The sequence below is a fragment of the Mirounga leonina genome, unplaced genomic scaffold (assembly GCF_011800145.1).
Source record: "Mirounga leonina isolate KUSES-001 unplaced genomic scaffold, KU_Mleo_1.0 Mir_129, whole genome shotgun sequence".
Classification (NCBI taxonomy): Eukaryota; Metazoa; Chordata; class Mammalia; order Carnivora; family Phocidae; genus Mirounga; species Mirounga leonina.
In genome coordinates, this window is record NW_023270323.1 from 75,307,640 (window position 1) to 75,334,640 (window position 27,001).

The following is a 27,001-nucleotide window of genomic DNA, read 5'->3' on the forward strand; positions in this document are numbered from 1 at the left end:
GAGGTGCCTCTGTGACCAGCCCCCCGTGAAATCCCTGGCCGGTGAGTTTCCAGTGAGCTTCCCCAGTGGGCATTTCACGCAAGTTGTCACAAGTCAGATCCTGTGTGGCTCCACTGGAGGGGACTCTTGGAAGCCCGCTCACGATTTCCTCTGCACATCACCCGTTTCCCTCCGCCGTTTGTCCTGCACCTTTTCGCTGTAACAAATCCAAGCCTCAAGCTCCGCAAGTCCTCCTAGCGCACCACCTAACCCGGGGCTGGTGCTGGGGGTCTCGACACAATCAGAATTAAGAAAATTTGTCCCCAGGTAGTATGTACTGTTACCTTCTGAAAGAACACTCTAAAATCTTTCCAAGGCCAGTTGAGAAGTGGTCCAGAGGTGAAGCCTGTACCTAGCACTCCCTGCTCATTTTAAGAATCCTATCTCAGGCTGGCTGAGTAGCTGCAAGGGAAGCAGCTTTGAGTCCCTGTGCTCTAGAAGCTGGCGTGCACCCCGACGGGGAGGACAGGCTGGGGAGCAGACACGTGCCACGGGAGATAACCGAAGTCTGGCTCTGCTGCTTCCTAGCTGTGGGGACTTGTGCAAGTCCTTTAACCTCCTGGGGCTTTAACGGCCTCACCCGCAAACCAGCACGTGGCATCGAGTGCTCTGTTAGAAGGGAGGCGCACGCTGCAGATGACCCGAGGGACGCCTCACAGGGGAGCACAGGTTGCTATGCTCCAGCTCCTGCCTCAGGAAAATCCTTTGGGAGACAGCAAGGAGAGGTGCGGGGGGCAAAGAGAAAGATGTAAGATGGCTAAAACTGCCAGCCACACAGGGTCGCTAACACAAGACAGGCCTGAGCATGGATTCTGAACCAACAAATAGCCTGGGCTCAAAGCAGAGCTCTGCCACCTGCTGGCTGTGGGACCTTGGGGGCGTTACCCAGCTTTGCAAGCGGCAGCCTCCCCATCTGGAAAATGAGGATAAGAACGGTACCTGCCCCTCAGGGTAGGTGGTGGTGAGCTACCAACGAATCTAGCACAGTGCCTAGCACAACAGTCAGGGCTCTGTAAGTACTAGCTATAGCATTTTGTGAAGAAATCCAAGCACTCTATGTTGCAAAGCGTAAGGACTCTACAAACATTAGCTGCTATCATTGCTATTATTAATTAAGGAACCCCAGCAGAGACAATACTTACAGTCTTTTCTTATCCACCACTCGTTTAACGCGGATGGCTCTCTGTTCTGAGTAAAGTTTACATACTCCTGTTGTAGGGAAAACACCAGAACAGAGACCATTTAAAACCGCTTCGCAGGCAAAGGATGTCATTAAGTATAAGGAGACACTACAGTCTTCAGCTAGCAAAGCTAAATTTGGCATCATGTCTATGGTGAAATGCCACATTTGACCTTTAAGATAAAGTGAAATACTTTTTAAGTAATCTTCGATGAAATCCAGAACCACGCTCCTGTGCTCCTTCACTTGCTGGGAGGGCATCTCCTTGTGCGCTGGAACACAAACGGACAGCAGTCAGGTCTCTGTGCTCGGCTTCACAGGGCAACAACTCATCAGCTTCCTCAGAACAGTTTCTTTATGGAAAGTATTTGTAAAACTGCAGCGATAAAACAAGTCTGTGTCAAGTGACATTACATTTTTAAAAGAGGAAGATTTATTGGGCTTCGCAAGAGTAAAAGATTAAACCTGTAGAAAAACTACAGTCAAAGAATTTATGGTTTATTACAGCATGCAGGGATCGTACTGGATGCGCCCCACTTCTTGAGAGCTGACCCCGTTTGTATTAACAGCATCCAATGCTCAAGCTGACCTTCAAGTAACATGTTTAAATCAAACTCAAGCCCCACACTACCCCCCGCCTGTCTGGGCTGTTTTTCAGCTTGGAATGCTCTGTCTTTGCCCCTCAGCTACTCCCATTCCAAGGGCCCCTTAGACACAGAGTCAAACCTTCCTTCTCAAGGAAACCTTCCCTGACTCTCCTAGCCCTAAGGATGCCTGGCTTCTGCAAGCTATCACATCTGCTTCAGGTCTGTGCCATTTATTTTGGTAGGACAGCTCCCATTTACAGAGACACTGAGTGCCTACCACCTGCAGGCACTCCGATGGTACTTTACATATATGACTGCTAATGCAAAAGGCAATCTGGAGGTCTAGTTTACACACAGAGAAACTAATAAGGTTCAGAGTCAATAAGAAGCCCAAGGTCACATGGCTTGGTACTTAGTTGCTGGTTTTATTCATAATCATGTACTTCTAGGTTATTTCAATGAATGTTTAGGCCCTTAAGGGTAGGGGACATGAATCATGTTTTTCCTATTGGGCTGCTTAACCTGAGATTCACATGAGGGACTGTACACAAAATTCTGTGAGTATGTGTATTTCTCTGGCAAGAACGTCTATAGCTTTCATCAGACTCCGAGTAGCCCATCAGGGCTGTGATGATGGAAGCTTCCTAAGACAAGTCGGTGTCAAGAACTCAGCAGCATCTGGCCACTTGGAGGTCTGTGCTATTTAATGGAACCTGGATCTGCCTAAGCACATTATGAAAGGGTCAAGGAAGATACAGGACTGGGGAAGCTGTCTCACTGCCCTGGTGAGAATGGGACATGAGTGAAGACGATATGATGCGAACGACCCTCGTGCCACAGCCAGGGCGCTAATCACGTGCTGAACTCACCTGAATTCTCCTAACAGCCCTAAGAGATGCACCCTGTGACTGTCGCCACTTTATAGACAAACTGAGGCGCACGGCAACTGAGTGCCTTGCCCAAAGCCGTATGGGTAGAACGCGCTGGAGCTGGGGTGGACACCAAAGCACCCACGACTCCAGAGCCCTCCTCTGCAGCGTGATGGTCTGCTCCCGAAGTTTCCTATCCAAGCAGACGGCTGAGAGCACCCTCTCCCGTCCCTGTCCACACGCTGTTGACCACCGACCCTCTAAATGCCACACAGAGCACAGGGGCGCGCACAATCTGTCTGCTCTGGCCCTTAGGAAATGTCTGGTTGTGCGTGGAGGGGTCCTCCTCACCTCCCTCCTCCCACTGTTTAACTTGAATCACGGCCTTTTCATGACTTTTCACAGCTGATCAAGAAAAGAGGAATTTTAAGGTTTTGAAACCAAAATCTAAATAGCAACACAGGAGAGAACTTGAGCTGGGCGCGTGCTATGGATCCTGTCTGAGGCTTCACAGTCATGGCGGGCTGGCCGTGCCTCTCAGAGCACCTCACCTTGAGTTCTCAGCTGCTGAATTGCTTCAGAGCAGGTCCTCATGAATGTCTGCGCATCCTGGTCAATCTGGTCTCGCTCTGTGTCTGTCATCCTTCCATATTCAGACATGACATGGCTAAAAAAAAAAAAAGTGGGGCGTGGGACAAAATTTTACAGCAGCAGCAAATGACCACAAATGTCTGGATGGGGCGTGAAGGGAAGAGAAAGCTTTCCTACTGACATGACATTTAGAGGAGCTGGCCGGGCTAGGAGGTGGGAGAACTCTGCATAGCAGACCCCAGACCCAACAGATATGAAGGCCATGAGCAGGGAGTGGGGTCAGGCCTGAGCAGGGATGTGGGCTTCGACTGTGAGAACGACAGGGCAGCCCCTGAAGGCTCTCAGGGCACACGATGACAGAACTAGCAAAACATGAGGAGAACACCCTGGGTGCCGCACAGAGACCGTGGGGGGGCTACTATTGGGAGGCGCTTGAGATGTATGTGGAAAGCTGTTTCAGGCTGCCGTTTTTTCCAATGTTGACAAGCAGTCTTCAAGACTCACAATAATAGAGCTCTCAGAGACATTTCATTTTCCCTGATGTTAAGTTAGAAAACTCCAGTTACTGAGCTAGTGAGGGTGCTCACCTACGCTAATGCAGCACCCCGAAGCTCAAGCTATTCCGGTCAGAGTGCCCTGCTCATCTTCCTAAGAGCTGGGCAGGTGTGGCAGCACTATTATTAACAGTGACGCTAACGAGCCTAATTAAACACTCCGGACATTGTAACTGAAATTTAGAAACACAAAATATCAAGTTAAAAGGGACCTCAGATAATGTACAGACTCAACTCATTCCGCTCCCATCTACTAGCCCTGCCAGCCCCTCATCCTCACCGAGAATAAAATACAAGGTCCCGATCACCCCGACCCGACACGTGTGACCTACTTCCTGACACTCACCCTCCCACCCCGCACTCCCAACGACACTGGCTGCTTTGTCAGGGTCGGCCCCACGTGCTCCTGACCCTGCTGCAGCCTGGAAGGTCTTGCAGCAGGTGCTCTTCCAACAGATGTGCACATGCTTCCTCCCCATCCGGATCTCCTATCACAGCCAGCTTCCCTGACCAGCCCCTGCGCTCGCCCCCACACGGGCCACCATCGCTGATTCTTAAGTGCCTGTGCTGGATAGGACATAACGGTCTCTGAGACCCAAAGTCCCCTTCTACTCTGCCTTGTGACACGGGGGCTGGGGCTCTCCAGACCGCACTGCTACCCCACTGCCATCTCTTCTCACCCAGCCTCATTTTCCTTACAGGCCTTACCGCTCCCTGAAATACGGGTGTCCAGCTCCTCCCAGGAGCACGTAAGCTTCAGGAAAGCAGGGGTTCTGTCCTTTTTCCTTTGTTTCCCCCAAACCTAAACTGGTGCCCAGCACGCAGCAGGGGAGCCAACAGTAGCTGAGCACTTAGCCTGCACCAGACACTTACTCTCAATGCCTTACATGTATTTCATTGACTTACTTAATCCTTGTGATTCATCCACTCATTCACTTCTATACTAAACCCCCATATGTCAGGCACTGTGGCGGGGTTGGGGGTCCGCAGTTGGAACAAGGCTTATTTCTGATCCCTGCAGAGGGCAGGCGCCAAATCACGGGGGCACCGACACAGAAAAAGGGGCACAAGGAACTGTCTGGATGGTGTTGGTCTGCAAGTGGACAGGGGGACCCACGGGGAGAGAGGTCAGTGCGTGCAGGGGAGGTGCCAGGCAGGCAGAGAGGGAGATGCTCCCCACAGAGGACAGTGGGAAAAGACCTACTACAAATGCCCCCCTGCAGGTCACCGTTGGAATGACCGTTCGCCATCTGGTCTGCACAAGGATCATCCTGAGTGTGAAAGGGCAAACAGGAGTGCACCAGGGGCTCCCTGCACACTGGGCGTCCGGGCCATGGAGTTCTCGGGGCTTCGCACCACTGCGAGGGGCAGCATGCCGCCCACACATGGTCAGCGTCTCCACAGTGAACGTCTAGCATATGTTACTCTGGTTTTCAAGGGAATGTAGATGCTATTATGATAAGTAGACATTTATTTAAAATTGTACTGAATCTGCAACAGCTATTTCTCCAGTACCAATAGGCTTCCCCAAAACACAACGATCATACAAATACTGCACTATCAATTGGAGAGGAGCCCTCGAGGTACAGAAGTCGGGGACGGCTGACATAGCCACTGGAGGACGTTAAACAGAGTCTGCATTTTGCATGGGGGCAGATGGGTGGAAGCAAAACCTGGGTGCTCTCAGTCACAGTTAAGGGAAGAGGCGAAGAGACTCTGGGCCAAGGCCAGGTCAGTGGGGAGGAGGCACAGCGGATCCAAGGAAGATTTACTAGGCGACGAGGACTGGCTGAGGAGGGAAAGAGGAGAGCCTAGGGTCCCGAACATGGCAGGCACAGGTGTGGAAGGACAGATGCTTGGGTGTCGGCCAAAGATGGCACATGAAGTTTAGGACACGACAGATGAGGAGATGGAGCAACCTGAAAGAGAGTTCAAGCTCTTATTTTTCTGTGAGAATTTAAAAACAGCAGCACCTATATAATGGGCATTTGAAACATACTCATCAAAATGAAGGCTTGCTGGTGACATAGCCCCAAATTAAGTATCACGATAACAAAATTATTACTGTTTTGAAAAGGTTAACTATCTGGCAAATAAATTCCAAAAAAATATATTCTCATAGGACATGCATATAGAAATCCATCAAGCTTTAATTTTATTTCCTTTATGAGTTACAGAGGGATAATTTTATTACAGACCTCAATTTACCAAAATATTAGATTCATTTAAAGGAGACCAAGTTAGGTATAGGTCTGGATTAGTCAATTTACTTCAAGAAAAAAGGAGGAAAAAAATGGGTAGTAAGTTTATTTACTGGTTCAGAAATTCAAAGGAAGATTTTTTTTTTTAATTATTTGGTTGATCAGCATAAAGGGGCAGGTTCAAAATTACAAAATACCATTGACACCGTGCCTATTACTTTAATATGCAGTTAGATGCTTCCTGAGGATAGAGAAGAGAGAAAACAGTGTAAATGACTTTTTAAAAAGATTTTTTTAGAGAGAGTGCACGCGCACGTGTGCAGGGGGAGGAGGGTGGGCAGAGGGAGAGAGAGAATCTCAAGCAGGCTCGTCACTGAGCTTGGAGCCTGACACAGGGCTCAATCTCATGACCCTGAGATCATGGCCTGAGCAGAAATCAAGAGTCAGACACTTAACCGACTGAGCCACCCAGGCACCCACTGTAAATGATTTTGTATTCTGTTTCAAAGGTTACTGAAAAGGTATGGACAAAAGTTAAAGGCTAAAATCTTATTTTTGCTATAAATATTACATAGGGGCAAGTACAGGACCCTGTCCACAGTATATGCCCAACAGACAGCACAGATTACCCTGTAAATGTCTGGGCTACAGATATGAACAAATATAGACCCTGCTCTCAATAAACACATCACAACAGGTAACACCCACAGGCTTATGTACATGCTTTTACATCACAATGGCTAATGGTTACATAAAGCCTTCTGTGCATTAACACTCCTCACTGTGCTAAGCGCTTCACATATATTTACCCATTTAATTCCCAAAACTCCATGAGGTGGGTACTATTACAAGTCTCATTTTATATAGGAAGCAACTGAGGCACAGAGAGGTTAAGTAACTTGCCAAGGTCACACAGCTAGTAATCAGCCGAGTTGTAATTCAAACTAAAACATCCTGGCTCTGGAGTCTATGCTCTTAACCACCACCCAGGGGACCTCTTATGTCACAAAAGGGAACAGAGTTCAGGAGAGAGGATGCTTTTTTCCCCACTAGTTGATGGAGAGGAAGGGGATCTATGAACCAAATCTTGAAAGGCAGGATGTGGCCCTGGGGAGACAAGAGTGGACACTCTCAGGAAGTAACAGAATGGAGTCAGTAAGGAGCGAGCTTATCGGGAGAACAGCCAGTGGTTCAATCTGGCCAGAGCACAGGACAGGTGGAGCAATGAGATCTCAGTGGGCCTCCAATGCTAGCAGAAGGAGTTTCATTCTGTAGCCAGTGGAAGGGCTGGGCCTGATGAAATGAGTACGGCAGTATCTCGTTAGATGGAGGAGAGGGGGAAAGATCAGGTAATGGGTTACCGAAACAAGGCAGAGAAGCCTGCCTTAGTCATCTCTGTCTCCCTAGCGCCGTATAAGACGGAGGTGCCAGTGCATTTCTGTTGGACTGAAATTTAAGAAAGGAGCAATGGCAGAGTGTGGGTGGTGGCAAGGACTGGAAAGAGGAGACGGATCTGAGAGGTAAAACTGTCAGGAACAGCACAGCATCATCAGATCCTGGGACCTGGGGCCTAGATGAGCAGCAGACATTAGTAGAAAAAAGGAACACAGAAGGAAGAGAAAATGAACTGGAAATATGAAAGAGAGAAACCACGATTAATGCTTGTCCTTACAATGCAAGATAAAAGGACAGAAGTAATGCTCTGGAGACCAAATGTTCCATGACTGACACTTCGTTTTGAAAAAAGAAACCAGGGCAAATGGACTTTTAGAACCATTTGGTGATAAAATCTGGAGAAAGCAAAGGAGATTTTAAGTAACAAAGGATGGCTTTCTGAAGTTCTAGGATCTATGAAGGAGAAAGGGGAATCACTGTGACATTCAGTGCCGCGGCCACAGACTGAGGCAGGCCGGAGACTACAAACCACGGCCTAACAAACTGAAAGAGAGGAAGACAGCGGTGCCATCTAAAACCCCAGGAATAGACTGCTTTCACGTGAAGGGCACTCAAAAAATGCTTGCTTGCGTGGATCTTGTTGAACTGATCTGACCATTTTAATCCTAATCTCCAGAGGGCCACTCGGCCAAGTCTGGCTCCGGGGAGGAGGGGAGGAGGGGAGGAGGGGAAGAGGGGAAGAGGGGAGGAGGGGAGGAGGGGAGGAGGGGAGGAGGCAGGGAGTGGGAAGCCACAGGAGCGGAACTGTTGAGGCAGAGCCACAGACGAAGGGGAGCAGTGGCGGACGGAGGACCAACAGCTAACCATTCACTGTTTAGCTGAGTTTAGGAACAAGTGGGAATCGGAGAGACAGAGATCAAAATATTGGCTTTATCATGATGACTCGACTCAGGTGGTCCCCGAACGGTGCTCGGCAAGTGTGCTGCATGTCCCCGCTGCACGTGCCTTCCCACGCTCCTGGCTGGCTGTTCCTTCTCTTCTCCGTGCTCCTCCAACTGCCCACTCCTTGTGCCCGTCCTCAGGGTGAGGAGTAACCGCTTCCTGCCTTCTGCGCATGCCCCCCGGCTCTCTCCCATCTTCCTCTGGGCCCGCAAGACCTGCCTTCTCTCTGCCTCCCATGGGTGAAGGCCCACCTCCCAGCTCTGCCCCTCCACCTGGCACCAGGTCGGCCCCCACATGCTCCTTCTCTCCCTTGCACCATCGACCCTTAAAGAAGCACGGTGTGTTCGAGGTGCCCAGAGAGGCTGGTGCACAGTGAACAGTACATGTGTTAGTCACTCAGAGCATTTTTTCCCTGTCTACTGGACCTTTCCCAGCAAACACTGGGTTATTTCTCCTAACTCGAACAAAACAAAACGAAACAAAACCTCTCAACTCCATGTCTCCTACCAGCTACTGCTAACCTCTCCCTTTATTTGGGTAAAACTTCTCTAATAAGTTTGCACCCCGGTCTCCATTTTCCTGACCACTGTTTCCTGACCCCAATCCAAACAAGCTTCACTCTCCTCACTCCACCGCTGTCCTTGCTCCCAGGGGCACCAGTGGCCCCCACGCTGGCTCAGCCCTTACCCAGTCACCTGGCACACAGTGGATGGAGCCGATGGTGTCCCCTCCATGACCTGTGCCCTTCCTCTGCCCTCCACGACTCCACTCTCCTGATTTCCTCCTACCACACCCGCTGCTCATTTTCAGGCTTTTTGTGGACACCTCCTAGCTCCCCCGAAAACTTAAATGGCTCGGTCCCTGAATCTCTTCGCTGTCAACACTGCTCGCTGGGTGAGTCAGTCTGGTCTTGTGGCTTTAGCAGCACAAATACCAGTTTTATGCTTACAAGTCTCAAACTTCTATCTCAGCCTGAACCTCTCCTGGGACTTGAGACCCAAATATCTAACTGCCTGCTCAACACCTCCATCCGGATGTCGAATTCGCCTTGTGAATACGTCCCACGCTGAGCGCCGGCCTGCTCTCCTCAAACTTCCGTTCTTTCCAGCCACTCAGGTCCCACACCTCAAGTCCTCCCAACCCTTTTTTCTCTCCCAGCTCCCGTCTAATCCATCAACAAATCTCTTTGGCCCTACCTTCAGAATATTTCCAGAATATTTCCAGACCTCTTGTTATCACACTCGCGGCTACGTCTCTGGTCCACGGCACTGACATCCCTCACCTGGACTTAACTGTAGTCTCCTAGCATGTCTGCTGCCCAGCCTATCCTAACATACCAGCCATACTGATCAGACATACAAAGTAAGTCATGTCTTATCGCTCCTCCATACAAGACCTTCCAGTGGCTTCCTACTGAGCAATAAAAACCATGGTTCTTGCAAAACCTACAAGATCTGGCTCCTGCTGTCTCTCTGAGCTCATCTTCACCTATCCCCCATCCATCCCGCCCCAGTCACACCAGCCCCCTTGTTGCTCCTGCAATGTTCCAAACACGCTCCTACATCAGGATCTTTATGCTTGCCGGCTGCCTTCTTCTAGAACGTTCTTTCCCCAGATATCTATATAAACTGATCCTTTACTTCTTTTAGGTGTTTACTGAATATCCCCCTCTTAATGAGGCCTTCCCTAACCTACCTTTGTAAGACTGTTTCCTGACATGTGGTAGCCACTTTCCCCTCCCCCTCCTCCTAACATTCTACAGTTTTACTTTTTTTTTTTTTAAGATTTTATTTATTTTTTTTTGACAGAGAGAGAGAGACAGCGAGAGAGAGAACACAAGCAGGGGGAGAGGGAGAGGGAGAAGCAGGCTTCCCGCCGAGCAGGGAGCCCGATGCGGGGCTTGATCCCAGGACCCTGAGATCATGACCTGAGCTGAAGGCAGATGATGCTTAACGATTGAGTCACCCAGGCGCCCCACATAGTTTTACTTTTTAATTTTGTTTCTTGTCTGTCTTCCCCCACAAAAATGTAAGTACCACAAAGGCAAGGATTTTTGTCTGTTCACTGCCATATCCCCATCATGAACAGCAATGCTTAGGATTTGGCAGGCTGATAAATCAGTACATTGTAATCAAACACTTTTTGAACGGCCTGACTCCGTGCATGCAGAACAGGCCTGATATACAGCTGCAACTGTGCTCCTTAGGAGGCCTCTCCCCAGTTGACTTTATCCCACCCCCAAGACCTACAGGCACCCCGGCAGAGCTCTTCCAGAGCCTTCCCTGGATAAGCCACTGCCTCCATCCTGATGACAGGCCCCTCGCAAGAGAAAAGGGAGGAGTGAGCTCAGGGTTCTCAGTCCCAGCCACTAGGTAAGTCTCCCCTCCTCTCTGGGTATGGTACCTTCCTATTCCCCAACTCCAGCTCCTCATTTTCTGGGGGAGAGTTAGAAGGACAGAAGGAAGCTCCTGGGTTCTTGGAAAATAGATGGCCCTACCCTCAGTGGAACTTGGAAGAATGACAGATGACTGTTTCCCTATCCCAATACTCCCTAGCATCTCGTTTGCTTACCTAGTTTGGCTTCACATGGCAATGCTAGGTAATGCTAACAGAATATGCCCTACATAAGGTGCCTGCTCCGTCTCTCCTCCCCACCCCCCACCCCCCACCCCCAGTCAGAGCAGGGGAGAGAGAGCAGGGAGAAGGGGGGGCCTCCAGCCTTGTGCTCTTCCCTAATAGAAACGGTCTCATCAGAAATGGAGGCAAGAGGCGTTAGGGAAAAGTAAACAAGAAAGGTACTCACTTCCAAGTGAACATGCACCCCGTGGGCGGAACGGACCTATAAATGACTAATTCCAAGAACATTAGATTAACATCCTCCTACTCTATATTTTGATTTAATGGAAACTCAGCTCAGTGAAACTGAAAAGGTCTAAAGGTTAATTTGATAAAACTGATCACTCAATTAAAAGGTGATGTTCCTTTAGGAACATTATACATTAACTTTTAAGCTGGAAATCGACAGTATGGTTATTCTATTAGTAAAAACAGAAACCAAAGAAGTTTTCCCCCAACTGGTACTGTTTTGTTGCCAAGACATTGCAGAAAAGGTACATCCACCAGAAGGGGAGACATTATTTTTAATTAAAATCATTCAAGAGATCCAGCCAGAGGCTACCTCCGTTGCATGCTGTTCTGCTCTAGTAAAATGTCATTACTAAAAAAAATTAAATGGGTCAATAAAGTCTGAGCTCTACATTATGGAAAAAATTACAGCTTCCTAATTATGTCAAACTAACATAGCTTTATGGGTCTGAAGGCAATTTTTCTTTCAATTCCATGCTCATACTCCATCCAGAATGTTCCCGGCCAAGGCCAGCACACTGCACTGGGAAGCAGGAGCCGTAAACAGGCAGGCTGCAGACCATCCACCACCGGCTGGAGGGGAACTTGATGGGAACCAAGAAGGGCAGCCCTTCTCTATCCGGAGAGAACACAGGTCACTGAGGAGATGCCTGCTCCCTAGTCTTCATGTTTCTGCATGAATCAGCTACCCTGGTGTGACCCCAAGTGCCTTCCTCAGCCTCCTGGCAGGGGAGAAGGGGGACTTCTCTGATCAGTAAGCTGGCCGAAGGAACCAGGCACAGACAGGGACATGCACATGCACCTAGCCATGGCTCCTTGCTCTCTCCTCTTTGGGATCTGCTTGCTTATAGACAGCAGAAGCCCTGCTGTCCTCTCTCTCATATGCCAGAAAGGGGGCTGCTCCCGATCTCTGTGCTCCATAGATTGTGACTGTTCAGTAGCAGGAACGGCTGAGTGAGTCTGTCTAATTCCAGAGCCTTCAATAAGGCCACCCACTCTCAGACCTAAGCTCTGCCTGCCACCCTAGATTTCACCAGTGATCAAGCTGATCACTCGTCCATCTCCATCATGTTGACCTGACCCCTGCATCCCAACTCTCTCCCTTCTTCCCTCCCTCCCTCCCACCTCTCTCTGGCAGGAAGAAGAGGTGTGTTCTTTTCTAACTGCCTACCCCTATAACTTCAACATAGGTCACATGGGGTTCCAGTCCAGTTACCCTTCACCAAGGGACTTCTCTATGTCAGGAACTTGCACACATCTCTTCTAATCCTCAGAAGAGCATCATCCACATTGAAAAAAGAAAACAAGGACGAGATGGGAAGTGAGCTCTAGACACTCACATGACTAATACCTGGCAGAAGTGGGGCTGAACTTAAGTGTCACTGACCGCCCCCACCCAAGCCCCTGCTCTGTCAAAAGGACCATAACAGGGGCAGGAGTGGAACACAGAATGCATGAGTTAGCAATGAACAGCTGCCACTGGGAAAAGGAGTAAAAGACTGAGCTTCCATAATAAGGTGATGGATTCGTCAAGACTAAGAAAGCCTCAGGAACTAGAGTTCAATCTGATGCTCAAGCCACAAGACCAGTAAGAGGCAGAGCAGGACCGGCCCCCAGAGATCCCAGACGTCAGTCTGAGCATCCGCTGCCGGTAGCTGGGAAAGAGGAAGCCCTGGCCAGCGGCCAGCTATCCCGGGTGACATCAGGGAGTGGATTCGGAGTGGTCTGCAAACACGGACACATAGTGTGTGGGAGCTGAGGAGAAATAAATGCCTTAATATCACTATTCTAATCATAAGTTTAAAACTACTGCAAAGTTCCAGAACAGCACCCTTATACAATAATCTTATAAATGCAAAGAAATGCGTTGCATTTCAATGATACCGTCTTATGTGAATCTCTCAACTAGCCGGGGAGGGATTATCAGCCCCTCTGTTTAGAGCAGGACTCCACAAGCTTTTTTTGAAAAGGGCCAGATAGTAAATACATCCGACTTTGCAGGCGATGTCGTCTGTCACAGTCATTTAATTCTGCTGCCGTAGTGCAAAAGCAGCCAAAGATAACACGTAAATGAACGGGCTTGGTGGTGTTCCCATAAACTTGATTCAGGGACACTCAAATGTGAATTTCATTTAATTTTCATATGTAGTGAAATCTTGTTCTTTTCCCCCAGCTGTTTAAAAACTATTCTTAGTTCACAGGCTGTACAAAAACAGGCAGCAGGGTGGACTTGGCCTCCAGGTGGTCATTTGTTGACCCCTGGGTTCAGAGACGACATTGGGTTTTACAGCTTGACTTTCTCAGGTTCACAAGGCCAATAAGGGAGTGGGGTGGCCTGTACTAAACCAACATTTAAAACATTCGCCTTGTTAGATGCCTTTTCAAGGCAAAGGGAAGTGAATAATGGATTTCCATGAAAGGCCTCTACAAAAACTTATGTAACCTAAGTTGTCAGGTACTCCAGAAAAAGGAGCTGGACAGCGAGGTTTACGCAAGTTTTGTTAAGCTTCCCAAAATGACTACAGCTTCCATTTTTATGGACTATGAAATTAGTACTTGATATCCATGTACAACTCTGGAAATGAAATTCACACTGCCATCTAGTGTTGAGCTATCACTTTAACTGAGAACTTAAAAATAAGGTCTTCTTTACTATGCACTAAGAGTAATTCACTACATTCCAAAATTATAGAATGAAATACACTTAGAAGTATAAAGTTGCCAATGATGACATTTCATATGTCCCACCCAACCTTCTCGTTAATTCACACAGGACACTGGAAGTGCAGTCCTATGGTAGACGGGCCACACCATTCATTACCAGGTGCAAAAGCACAGGGAAGCACAGGGGACAAGTATCTGCTCTGTAATGCTCCTGCATCTGCTGAGAGCTGGAGTCTATTCCAGAACCCATTTTGGAAGTCTCAATCAAAATGCTTTTCTCTTTTGAAAAAGCAACCTAACCAAACCCTCTCTAGATGCAAGAGTTCTTGTCATGCGTGTTTACATGACTTGCACCGTTCCACCCTTTGTTCAATAAGCACGTACTGAGACACCGGTGTCTCATTCGTGTCTATGTGTTTCATAACGTCTATGGTACATACAGAGATACAAACACGTGGGAGCATCAGCAGAGAAGATCACACTGTGGGGATATCATGACCCCAAGGGCATGCGGGCTAGCAGAGCCTACCGTGGATACAGGAGCTCCTCCTGCCTGCTCTGCATATACCACCACCAAACTGATCCTCCCCAAGACAACTCTGAGTTAGTAAGTAAAAAGTAAGGATAAGAGGCTCAATAGAAATACAGATGTGGGGAAGAATTCAGTCACCAAAGCCACGGTAAAAAATATGCACTTACCTATAAGCATTAATATAATCTTTCCTGTGTTCCAGAAGAAAATCTCTCAGTTTGCCAATGTGTGAAATCTAGAATCAAAAGAAAGCAAAGAGTTATATGGACAGATACATTACACTCACCTGCAATAAATTTTAAATTAATAGAGGACGGAATGCAGGTTGTAGACAAACTTTGAAGCTACAAACTGGACAACTTTGGTTTTGGATTCTCATATATAGTTGAGCCTTGAACAATGAGGGGCTGAGGGGCGCCCACACCCCCACAGTTGAAAATCCTTATATAACTTTTGACCCCCCCAAAACTTAACTATTAGTAGCCTGTTGACCAGAAGTCGGTTAGCACATATTTTGTATATATATCATATACTGTATTCTCATAATAAAGCAAGCTAGAGGAAAAAAAAAATGTTACTAAGAAAATCATAAGGAAGAGAAAATCCATTTATAGGACTGTACTGCATTTATCAAAATAAAATCCACATATAAGTGGGCCCACACAATCCAAACCCATGTTGTTCAGGGATCATCTGTCATCACTAACTTGTTGGTTAACTTCCCCAAAGTCACCCACATTCCTGGGCCTTGGTCTCTCATTGACAGTTCCCTCTTCCTATAAGAGTTGTGATATGATCCAAGATGTTAGGAAGGGATGATCTCTAAGGAACTTCAAGATTAAATGAGATAATGCATGTCTAGTAACTATCCGCATGTGCTCAATAAAGGCCAATTCCTTTCCCTACGTGTCTTATACCTAAAATTTTATAGACAAATACTCCTTTTTCCGAGTGTCCTGGGGATGGATGCTAAGGCTGGAGAAATCAAGTTTATAGAAAGGGCTCCACAGAGCAGCAGAGTTAAAAGCTTCAGGGGCAACGTTGGATCCCACCCAACACAGCAAACCTCCATCTTCCCAATGGCCTACTTCCCCAGATGAACAAAAATGACACAAAGGTATAAAGGACTCTATTTGTGATGGCTGGTATCTAGTATAACAAAATCCTACCCTAAAGCACCTGCCACGTGTCAGCATGTGGAGCTAGGGATTAAAAAATAAGTAAAATAAAATAAAAAGAGGTAGGAAGAAACCTACAACCATGGTTGACAAAGACAAAAGTGTTTCCAGAAGGAAAGAATGATTAACTAAGCTGGTGGCCTGCTCTGTCCTTTGACCACTGCTCACACTAGCTTCCTCCTAATGCCCTTTGTACTTATTCCAAACATACATAACACCAGCCTTGAAGGGTCTGCTGAACTTTCATCTTTTCCATGAAAGTTTTTCTGTCAAGGCCAACTCACGCTAATTTTCGCTTTGCTCTCAACTTAAAAGCACTTCTGCATACCACCCACGTGGCACGAAGTTACACATGGCCCCATCCTCTGGCTTCTCCATCAGTGGGATTATGAACCATGTAAGCAGGGGCTGGGCTGCTTCCCCGCGGTTCTAAGCACAACACGGAGCACAGAGGGTAGTCACTGAGTATCTGTGGAACGAGTATATGTCTAAATACAAAGATAGTATTTATCACAAAGGAAACATTCAGCGTTTGCCTGCAGACAGGTCAATAGGGGTTCAGCTAAATTTCCCACAAAGTCTAGATAAATAATAAATATGGTTCAGAAAAGTACCTTCAGGCATTTGAAGAGCAGAACTCAAACTAAAAATGAAGAACGGCCATAACATTCACTAATTTACCAGGTAACAAACAAGGGTTGAGAGTCTGCCTGACACCCCTGGCCCTGTGAGGTACGTTCACTAGCACGACCTCGTTCTCCCCCCACAGCCCTGTTGTGGGCACAGACAAAAGTGCTCTCTAATATTAACCAGTCTGGGAAAGTGAGCCTCACAGAAGCTAAGTGATTCATCCAAGGTGACACATGTACCACGTGGCAGAGCTTAAAGGTAATCTCAGGACGGTCTGAGTTCAAGTTCAGCATGTTTTCCTGTACAACATAGCTGCCTTCCTTATACCCTTATTCCTATTTTCTACTTAAATGCATTATAAAATCTGACTTTTAAGACTGTGGGGAGAACATTTAAGAGAAGTACAAACAAGGTGTTTACCGCACCACATATACGATTTGATCGTTACTCTCCTGTTTTAAACTTTCAATGGTTTCTATCCCCTTCCCCAACCCCTACCTACAAGGGGCCAGGTAAACAGCACACACGAGTAAAGCAAGGGAAGTGGATGGCGGTAGTACATTTGGCAGTGGTGAACTCTGGATTTAAAATATGCTGCAGCCAAAGGAAGCAGCTCTGCGGCTGATTTGCCAAAGGGCAGCCAACCATAACCTCTGGGCCTAAACAATGGGGTCAAGCCCAAACTCCCATAAAGCACTCAGGGCCCTTCCCAGTCCAGCTCCAAGAGTCCCGTGTGGCCTCAGTCCCTTCCACACTCCCCACCAGGTTCCAGGCTCCAAGTCCCAGGACTTCCCAACACGCACATCCAGATGGTTCTCCCTTTTCCTGGAATACCCTACCAACCTCCCTCCCTCGCAAACTTCTCCTCTCGTTTCTTCCCTACTCTGTGTTCCCAGGCACAGCCAGACCCCACTCGCCCACAGAATGTGGCATATATATGCATTTCAGCACCCTTCCCTCAAGAAGGCCACAATGACTCGTTTTAGACTGACTTCCCTTCACCAGATGGCCAGCTCCTAGAAGGCGAAGGGTCGTTTCTCTTTCCTGTTCTTGGAGAAAAGCAGAGCCTCACAAACTTTCACTACGTGTTGAATAAACAGTGGGTATTGAATAATCCCCAAAGGATTATATTGACTGTTGTAGGCAGAGTAATGCCACCCTCGCAACGCATAATCCCTGGGACCTGTGACTATATTACGTGACAGGGCAAAGGAGAATGAACGTAGCAGATGGAATTAAGGTTGCTCATCAGTCCACCTTAAAATAGGGAGATTATCTAGGTAGGTAGGCCCTGCATAATCACAAGGGCCCTTAAATGTGGAAGAGGGAGGCAGAAGACAGAGGCAGCGTGATGCCATGGGAGAAGGACTCAATCCAACACTGCCTGCTTTGAAGATGGAGGGGAGGAGCCAAGGAACAGAGTCCGCCTCTACAAGTTGGGAAAGGCAGGGAAATGGATTCTCCCCTACCGTCTCCCCAGAAAAGAACACAGCCCTGCCAACGCTTTGATTTCAGCCTAGGAAGTCCCATTTTGGACTTCTGCCTACAAGACCATAAGATAATAAATTTTGTTGTTTTAAGCCACTGGATTTATGGTCACTTGTTACAGCAGCAAGAAGAAACTAATACACCTTGTCTTAGTGTAAGCTGCTGTGACACAATCCCACAGGCTGGGTGGCTTACAGGACAACACAGTCTCACAGTTCTGGAGGCTGGGAAGTCCCAGATCAAGGTGCCAGGAGACCGGGGGTGTGGCGAGAACCCTTCTCCCAGTCTGCATAGAGCTGCCTTCTTGCGGCACCCCCACGTGGTGGAGAGGTGTCACCTCTCCTGTGTCTCTTCTTATAAGGTCATTAATCTCATTCATGACCTGATCACCTCCCACCGGCCCCACCTCCTCCCACTATCACACTGGGAATTAGGGCTTCAACATATGCATGGCGGGGAGGGGGGAGGTGCGGCACACAAACATTCAAAGTAGGTTAACAGGGTTTTTTTTGTAGGAGTCATAAAGTTTTCCGTAAAAAGTTTTAACAAGTCCAAAGGAATCTAGCACATAGGCTAGATCCACCGCCCACCCCCCACGGCCCCCCACCCGCACCTCTAGCTGGCTGTAGTCTACCAGGTTACAATGGTGCAACAGGGTGAGTGTCAGCGGCAAGAAGACCCCACAGGCATCTCAAAAAACATAATTAGAAGAGGTTTCACTTCAAGTATAACAAATGCGATCCCAATTTCTCATGTTCTGTAATGGCAAACTTCTATAAAATAAATTTATTAAAACAAACTGAAGCTTGTTCAGTATTAAATGGAATTCTTGGTAAATTAAGAGGTATTAATTACTGACTTAACAATATCAGTATAACTCAATACTTAACGTGAGGATAATGAACAAAATAATATTTCAAATGCATAAATGAGCAGTAAGATTTCTGTAGGTATTTGACAGCCTTGAAATTCTATCAGATTCCTAAAATAAATACATACATACAAAAATCACAACAAATCAATAAGAAAAAAAATTTCAATAGGTCTTTGATTTATCTAAATAGACACCCTTAAGTCCCAAATAGCATTATATGATAGGGCTATCTTCATCATGAACGATTTGACAGTTTAATCACCCGACCACCACCATCTTTGTAAAGATTCTTGGCCAAGCTCTGATCTGTTCACTGTTGTGCTTAGTCCTATTTTTGAGAATAAACTGCCAAAGATAGTGTATTTCATATGATTCTGATATGGCCCTTACGTTTTCAAAATTTTAGAGGTTGAGTACTTGTATGCTTTCCATTTTGAATGCTTCTACACATAGTGCTCGTTTTAAAAGAACCACTCGTATGTGTGTATCCAAAGAGAATGCCTCTTACTTTTAAAAGGAGAAAGGCCATTCCAGTGTTAAGTCTGACATGGAAATCAGAGTAAAATGAAAGTCTTATTGCCCCGTAAAGATCTGAAAGTAGGGTCGATTTCTTAGTCTTGGTATCACTGAATGACATGGGGAGGAGGGCAGGGAGAGGGTCCTGGGAGGAAACAAGAGGTCACTGGAAAAGTCTGTGGGACCGGTGGGTGACAAAATGCAGGGGCTAAAACCAGGGAGTGTTCTGGGGGCTGAGCCATGCTGTGGGGCGCATCACAGCCTCGGGCAGATGAAGGACACACCATCTTCATAGCTCTGTGCCTCTGTGACTGCTCTTCTTCTGCCTGCTTTCTTTATTCCAACTCCATGCCACCAGAAGAATCCCTGTTCATCCTTCCAGGTTCCACCTAACGTCACCTCCTCCACGAAGCCTTCCCTAACACCTTCCTTAGTATTTTACAGATACCCATTAGCACTTCCCATAGAACATTAGAAGTATTTACCTGTGACCCCCCACTAGACTTCAGCTGAGTTCCTTGAGGTCAGGATCTATGCCCTATTCATCTCCAGTAGTGAATAAATGTTGGATGAAGAAAGGAGGGGGGAAAAAAGAATCTGTGGGGGTTGAAAAACCAACAGAAAGGGCTTCAAGATCTGATAACTCCTGACGTACGAGCTGGATCAAAAAGGTACCAGAGGTATCACAAGATTGCCCCGAAACAACTGTGAACAAACAAAGGAAGATGAACATGCGGGGTATCTGTGCAAATAATTCCCCTAGACAGTCAGTGGGGTGTGTTTTCAGAAGGTAAAATCTACTGAAGACGTGCAACCTAACACACTTGACAAGAGATTATCTGCTCTCAAAAGGCTGATCATCTTCCATCTGACTGACAGTCGGCCCACCATGGGAGAGTTTCTATGGCCATGAGCCGTGGACTGATTACACTGCCATATTATGTGAGAAGTGTCCTTCATTTCTAACATAAACTGTACTTTAAGAATTGAACTGTAGCTAAAAGAGAAAAGGAAGAAAGGAGTGCATGATGTATTTACTATCTGCACTGTACCAGTCACTTGAAGCAGGTTATTTTGTTTAACTCTCACATCAACCCTGTTGAAATAGGTTATTTTTCGTGGTGGAGAGAAACCAAAGCCCAGAGAGGTGGTATTACTGGCAGAGCTGGTAACCCCTAAATATGCTGAGCCAGCATGGGCTCCCTCAAAACCATTAAATTAAAGGACATGCTGGTATTTTCTAGTTTCATTCAAGTTACTTTAATGTCTGCTGTGTATGGTTATTTCACCAGTTAAAGAAAAACTCCCACTTAATGCTGATATTAAGAAATTATAATGATTTTTTGCTTAGGTATGATAACAGCAAGCATTAGGATTACTTTTACTTTTTTGTTTTTAAAATTCTTATCTTTTAGAGATGTATACTGAAAAATTCACAAGTCAAATATGATACCCTGGATTTGCTTCAAAACAATATGGGGGAGAGGGAGTATCAGATGAAGCAGGATGGGTCATGAGTTGGTACATGTTGAAGATGGGGCACATGTGTAGATGGGGGTTCCTTATGCCATTCTGTCTACTTCAGTATATATCTGGAATCTCTCTTAATAGAAACATTATTTTTAAAAAATCTCCCATTTAACATTTGCTTGCCCCCAACACTTTTAGTCATTCGAAGTACAGATTTTCTGCTGCCAAACTAGTAATAATCCATACTTGAACCAAAAACTAAATTCCATGCAAAATCTCTACCTACTTTATTTCTCAGTACTTGCAATCTTTGCTTAAAGTTCCATTTACCAGGTTCAATGCCCCTTCAAAAAAGCAAAAAACAACAAAGCCTTCACTGAGCGGAGACCGTGAGCCAGGCGGTACTCCTGGAGCGTGTGTGCGCTCACTCACCTGATTCTCCCAGGCGCGATCATGGGTAACACCATCACGCCTATTCTACAGGTGAGAAAACGGAGTCAGAGACAGGATAAATAATGTGCTTAGGGACACATGGAGTGAAGTCTGGGTGGAGTCCAGGCATTCTACGTATCAGGCTTGAGTTCCTAACCTCCAAACTGAAGCACAGATGGCGGGCAGGTCACGACTGTAGTCCATCCAGTACAATATTCACAGAGGGGACGACGGACAAAGGTATCCGAGTGAGCAACGTCAAGCTGATCCTGTCTTCCTCTCTCCTATTCAGCAGTGCACTACATACTTGCTTACACCGAACAGTGACTGCCTCTGCTGAGCACCCGCCATGGGTGTGTCAGGCCGTGCGGAAACTGCTCAGTCAACATGTGCCGTCATTTATCCTCCCAGAACAACTGGATGAATCAGACATGACCTCAGTCCCATTTAAGAAATGTGGAAACTGAGGCCCATGCAAGGTTACAAGGCTAGCAAGAGGCAGAACTGGGACTGATCACAGATCTGTGTGACTAAAGGGTGAAGTTACTCATCCTGTATTATACTGTCAAAGACTAGTCGGACTACTAATATTTAGCTTACCGAAGTTTGAGGTTTTTCCTTCACAGTAATATAAGCTGGGTTTCATGTGAGAGTATGTGTGTACAATGTTGAATTTAAAAATGTTTTTAACTACAGTGGATACAGAAAGATCTGCAAGAAAGGCTTCCACACACAGTGCTCATTTTAAGTCACCTAGATGCTAAAGCAGGAATATTCATGTATCTAAAGGGAATGTTTCCACTGGCTCACATCCTCTCCTCCCAGGTCAGCTGCCGTGCCTTGGGTTTTGCAACATGGCAGGCGTGGCATTGGCAAAGCTACCCAGGTGTGGAGCGGAAGGCCCACAAACATGAGCAATGAAACAGGACGGTCAGGAAGACCAGCAGTACAATGCTGACCGGTTCGTTCTGAGTATCAATCATCAAACTACCACAAAACATGGCTTAAAGGAACAATGAAGACAACCTCCCAGACTGCTTTTCTTCCCCATGTTTGAGTGCCCCTATAGCCTCCTACAGGTCGGGCAGGGTGCGGGCAGAGGAGCTGACTCAGGGCAAAAGGCTGCGTGGATCTGGGCGGAGCAGGGTGGGCAAGAGAGAAATGGGTAAGAAATCCAGGGAGGGCAGAGATTCTTGGGTTCTGACCTCGGCTTCACCACCCACTGCTGAGGGAGACCCTGATCCCCACTCCTTAGGCTTTACATGCAGGGGCTTCAGCAGGACCAATATTCCTGGCCTCAGAGGGGGGAGGAGCAACTTGACTAACTGGTTTATGATCTGGACAAAGGAATGAGCATGCTCAGCTCCGTCCCACCCTCCCCTCTGTTCACATCAGCCAGCCAGCAGAGTGGGTATATTCTGACCCAAGCTCCCCCCGTATTTGGCTACAAATCTAAAGCCAGGTTCCCCATGTGGCTTTGTCATGTCCTGACTCCTGTATTTCTCTTTCCGGTGGTTCCAAAATTGGGCTGAGAAGAAAGGGGTGCTTTTACAAGCTCCCCTGAACTCTTAACCTTTGCCAACTGAAATGTTGAGCAAGTTGCTTAATCTCCCCGGGCTTCACTACAAAGAGAGGAGGTAAACATTATTTTGAAATCCAATAGTAGCAGGAGCTAACTGCCAGCTTTTATTGAGTGCATACTACGTGGCCGGCACCAGTGTAAATGCTCTGCACCCACTACCTCATTTACTCCTCACGACCTCGTGGGGTAGGTTCCATTACGATCCCAGTCCACAGATGTGAAGACACGGAGGTATACATCCCGCGTAAATGGTTCCAAAGAAATGGGAGATTGTGACTCCCAAACCAAGAGCCTGTGTGCTTCTAGTCTCTGCAAGTCCACAAAGATGGCCCTGCTGTCCCAGCCGAGCACAGCACGTCTGTGAGACTTGCTTTTACCGCGAGTGTAGATGGAATGTTTTGAGATCGAAAATACCCAATGCTGAGCAGAGTTGTTCTAGTTAAAGGCACGGGCTACAGCTATGGGACAGTAAAAGCTAAGAGCCACACTCCAGGATCAGCCAGGATCTGGCTTCGTCAGGAAGTTGACACTTCACCCAACAAGTGATTCGAACTGCATTCTAAAACGACAGGTATTCATCTGACTCCTTCATTCCTTTCTTTCTCTGAACATAAATTGAGTTCACTGTTAAGTAGCTATATTTAAATAAGACTCATTCCCCAAATCAAGACACTGAAATTCTCCACAATCCATCTATCATAAAAGCAGTGTGGTTTCTAAATCAGATGCATTTGACAGGGGGGGAAAAAAAAAGATTCTCACATCACCTGTCCTTACACATAAAGGTTTTACTAGGAGGGAGCAAACAAAACCAAAAACATCCCAGCCTGTGCACCCGTGAGATCGTGCAAGGTACCCCGGGTGAATCTGAGCTGCTAACATGGCGGGTTTGGCCACAAGCGTATTATTGGGGGGATGGAGGTGGGAACCAAGCTTGCCCAAAACACACACTGCATGACCCATTTACAGAAAAGACGGGAAATGGCACCTAAAGTTGTACACACACAGACAGGAACCTAAAAGATTGCCTATCCAAATATTGATGGTTGTCTGCCTGGTGAGATTTGGAGATTTTGCTTTCTTCTTAATACATTTTTGTACCTTTTTCCCTACAATTAGTATGCATAGTCTTTGTAATCAGACAAAAAGTGAAAAAAGGCAAATCTTCCCACATACTTCCTGACTAAAAGTATGCACTGACTCCCCAGTACCGACAAATCAGACCCAATTTAAGCCTGGGGCCTGGGGGTCCCTCTCCCTGTGCACAACTCCGGAGTTGAAGCCCCCCCCCCCAACCTCCAACCAATCCGTCTTCTGCCTCAACTCCTCTGCTCAAGGGAGACACCTCCTAAAAGTCTTCTCTGCCTCTTCTAGGCCAGGTTGAGGCCCCCTCCTTCAGGAAGATCTCTTTCAGAGACATTAGCATCTTGTTGTAAAACATTTTCGTGTCTATCTGACGTAAGCTGCTCAGGCATACGCCTGGTCCAAAGCCTTTCCTCAATAATGATTCAGTGTTACGAGCCAGATTGATTCTCTACCCCTTTCAAAAACGAAGAGTGGGGTAAAACTGCACAGTCCGGCGGCTCATACTTCACGTTATCCACTAGATGGCAACACGAGGACTGCAGCTGGAGTAATAACAGGAACTCTAAAACACATCACCCTTTCTTCCCAAGGGCTTTTAAGATTTCCCTGGTTCTTTGTTTTTTGATCTAGAATCAAAGGATTATTAAAGGTTAATTATTCTGCGCAGGCCGAAGTGGAACGACATTGTTTGAAAATACACACGTGCACTTGGAGGAGTCCAAGACGACTTGAAAACCCTGCACTCGAGGCAGGGCAGACACAAAGGGAGCTCCAGGCGCATGGCTGCCATCTGCCGTCCCAGGCGGCAGGCCCAGCTCTGTTTACGTGTGTCCCCCACAGACCAGCCTGGCGCGCTGCTCCTTCCCGGGTGCTTTGTAAATTACCCAAAGCAAGATAAACTGTAAAACAAAAACCCCGGTACAAAACGGTGGGATTCTTCTCAAAGGATGACTGCCTTTTAACTGTGGGGCGAGTTCAAAGCGGTCACAAGTGTCCTTTGCTGGTCACAGCAGTGGTTTGACTTGCAAGCCACGCCCCCACAGCCCCCACTCCCATGCTAGGAATTCTGTTCTGCTGGCACTCACAACACTTCCAACAAAGACCTGATTGATTATGAAACACTAAGTACCGATTTGCATAATTTGCCTCTGCAAGAAACAACCATTGTTCAAGATTAAAGAGACTCCAGTAGGTCCCTCTGGCATATTGTAAAAGGTTCCCTGTAACACAAAATCATTACTTTTTTCATTCAATCAGTGGACACAGCTTGCTGTTCAGTTTAGTATGCAGCCAAAGGCGCAGCCAGAACCACCACTGCTGTATAAATGTTTGCCAACTACTGATAAGCTAAAATGATTTTTCACAAGGATTGTGTTCCCGAGTTTCATTTGGAGACCCACTAACTAAATCCTGAATCCACTCCCTTCAGTCATAATTGAAAATACATCAATACCAATTACAGCTGAAAGTTCAGAACCAAGGCGCCTCTGGAGCAGGGCGACCCTGCAGCCCTCACAGCGGGGGCTGTCTGCGCTGGGTCCCCAAGCAAGAGAAGCTCCCCACCGACTAGTCACCCACAAAAGAGCCTGGCAAGGCCACAGACATTCCACTGGCGCTCTGGGCCACAGCCGCCGGTCTGCTAAGGGACCGCCTACGTGAACCCATTCCTTTCCTGCTTCCTTTCTTTCAGCAACTGTTTAGGAAGCGAGCGTCGGGGGCTGAGCCCCTCCCAGCACTCCCCCTCCCCCGCCGCCACCGTTCAATGACCGCGGGGCACTGGAGGGGTGACAGTCGTGGCGGGGGCTCTGGCCACCCCCTGCCTGTAATCACAAGCTCCTGATGCTCTCTCCCTTCCTCTCCCCCTCCTGAAGCTCCATCCTCTCTCTGCTTCCTGGACCCCACTCTCGCCAGGTTCTCCTCTTAAACCTCTGGCAAACTTTCTTTACCTTCATTCACTGCCTCCTCTGCCTTTGCTAACCCGTGAAGCATACTAGGTTCAGCATGCACACACTCCCATCCGCAGCTTCATTTACCCTCTACAGAACCCGTCCACCCAGCCTCTGCCCCGCTCCTGTGTTCCAGGTGAGCACATCCAACCTCCACTGCGAGTCCCACTGGTGCCTCCAGAGCAATGCGGCCCCCAGTGTCAATGATCCAACCACTGACACTCAACCCTCCCAGCTTACTTAGTGCTGCCTGTTCCTGTTCCCCCAAAGAGAAAGAGCTTCTCTCTCTCCAGTTCTCCAGTTAGAAAGTCTCAGGTCATTTCAGACTCTTCCCTCTTTTCTATCCCACAAATTAAACTGGACAGCCAGGCCTGTCCATTCAGCTTGTTCAACATCTGCCAAAGGAACTGAAACACCGTCCACCCTCCGGCCCTTCCCGCACCCACCCCACATTCTAGACCCACAGAGCCTTTCCCTCATGCGGCCTCCTCTTCGCTGCCTCTGCACGTTGGCACCTACTGTTCTCTCTGCCTGCAGTGTCTTCTTTCTCAGCGGCCAGTCTTCTACTCACATGCTGGGCCCAAGAAGGTATTAACACACGGCACTGTGGGTTCACTCCCACTTTCTCTGCGTGAAGCCTTCCTTGAGGCACGCTGTGCCTGTTAGTTGAATGTTATAAATCTTATTTGGATATATATATGTATACATGTATACATATATATGTGTATACGTATGTAAATACATATGCACATATGTAAATATAAACATATATGTAAACATGTTATCATTAGTTCAATATATAAAGTGCTCTATTCATCAGTTTGGAAACCTCATTAGAAAGAAGACACAGGTGACCATAACCTACAGAAAACTGTAATCAGTACCTAAATAACCTGTTCTGGATTTTTGTTGAGAACCAATACCAAACTTACTGGACTGCAGTTTTCAGAATTCAGACTGTGTTGAGAAAGACAGACAGACAGACACATGGAGAGAGGGAGAATGAGAACTGTATGCACAAAAAAGGAGAGAGACTGATGTTTCTATTTCCACCCTTCTATTGTGGCTTCAGTCTTGAGTAGCAAACAGTTGGGATGGTTAAACTAGGAGACAAGGATGACTAACATTTGTTGGGATGAATTTGGGGGCCTACTGGCTCATATTAGCAACCTGAAAAAGTATTTCTTCTAATATTAAGCATCTATCCCTTTTAGAAATTTAGAAATTAAAAAAATAAAATCTTAGATTCTTCGTGTTAATGAGATAATCAAAGAGCTCAGGATCTCAAAACCCTAATCTCAAAACCTGAAAGAGCACTAGACAGCACTTTGTGACGCAGGGAGCTCAGGGCAGCTTTCATTTTAAAACAGGTCTAGGTTC

At 47.1% G+C, this 27,001-nt stretch overlaps 1 protein-coding gene across 3 annotated transcripts in view; it reads right to left on the reverse strand.

Annotated features, from left to right (window-relative positions):
• Positions 1-27,001, reverse strand: part of STX18 (syntaxin 18) — a 117,385-nt gene that overhangs the window by 31,308 nt on the left and 59,076 nt on the right. For 2 of the 3 annotated variants that reach the window (XM_035005320.1, XM_035005323.1), the window contains exons 2-4: positions 14,587-14,654; positions 3,227-3,342; positions 1,182-1,491 (exon numbers count right to left, since the gene is read on the reverse strand). In XM_035005320.1, coding sequence (XP_034861211.1) covers positions 1,182-1,491; positions 3,227-3,342; positions 14,587-14,654 — 494 coding nt within the window. The remainder of the gene's footprint in view (positions 1-1,181; positions 1,492-3,226; positions 3,343-14,586; positions 14,655-27,001) is intronic. The other variant, XM_035005322.1, reaches the window with a different exon arrangement.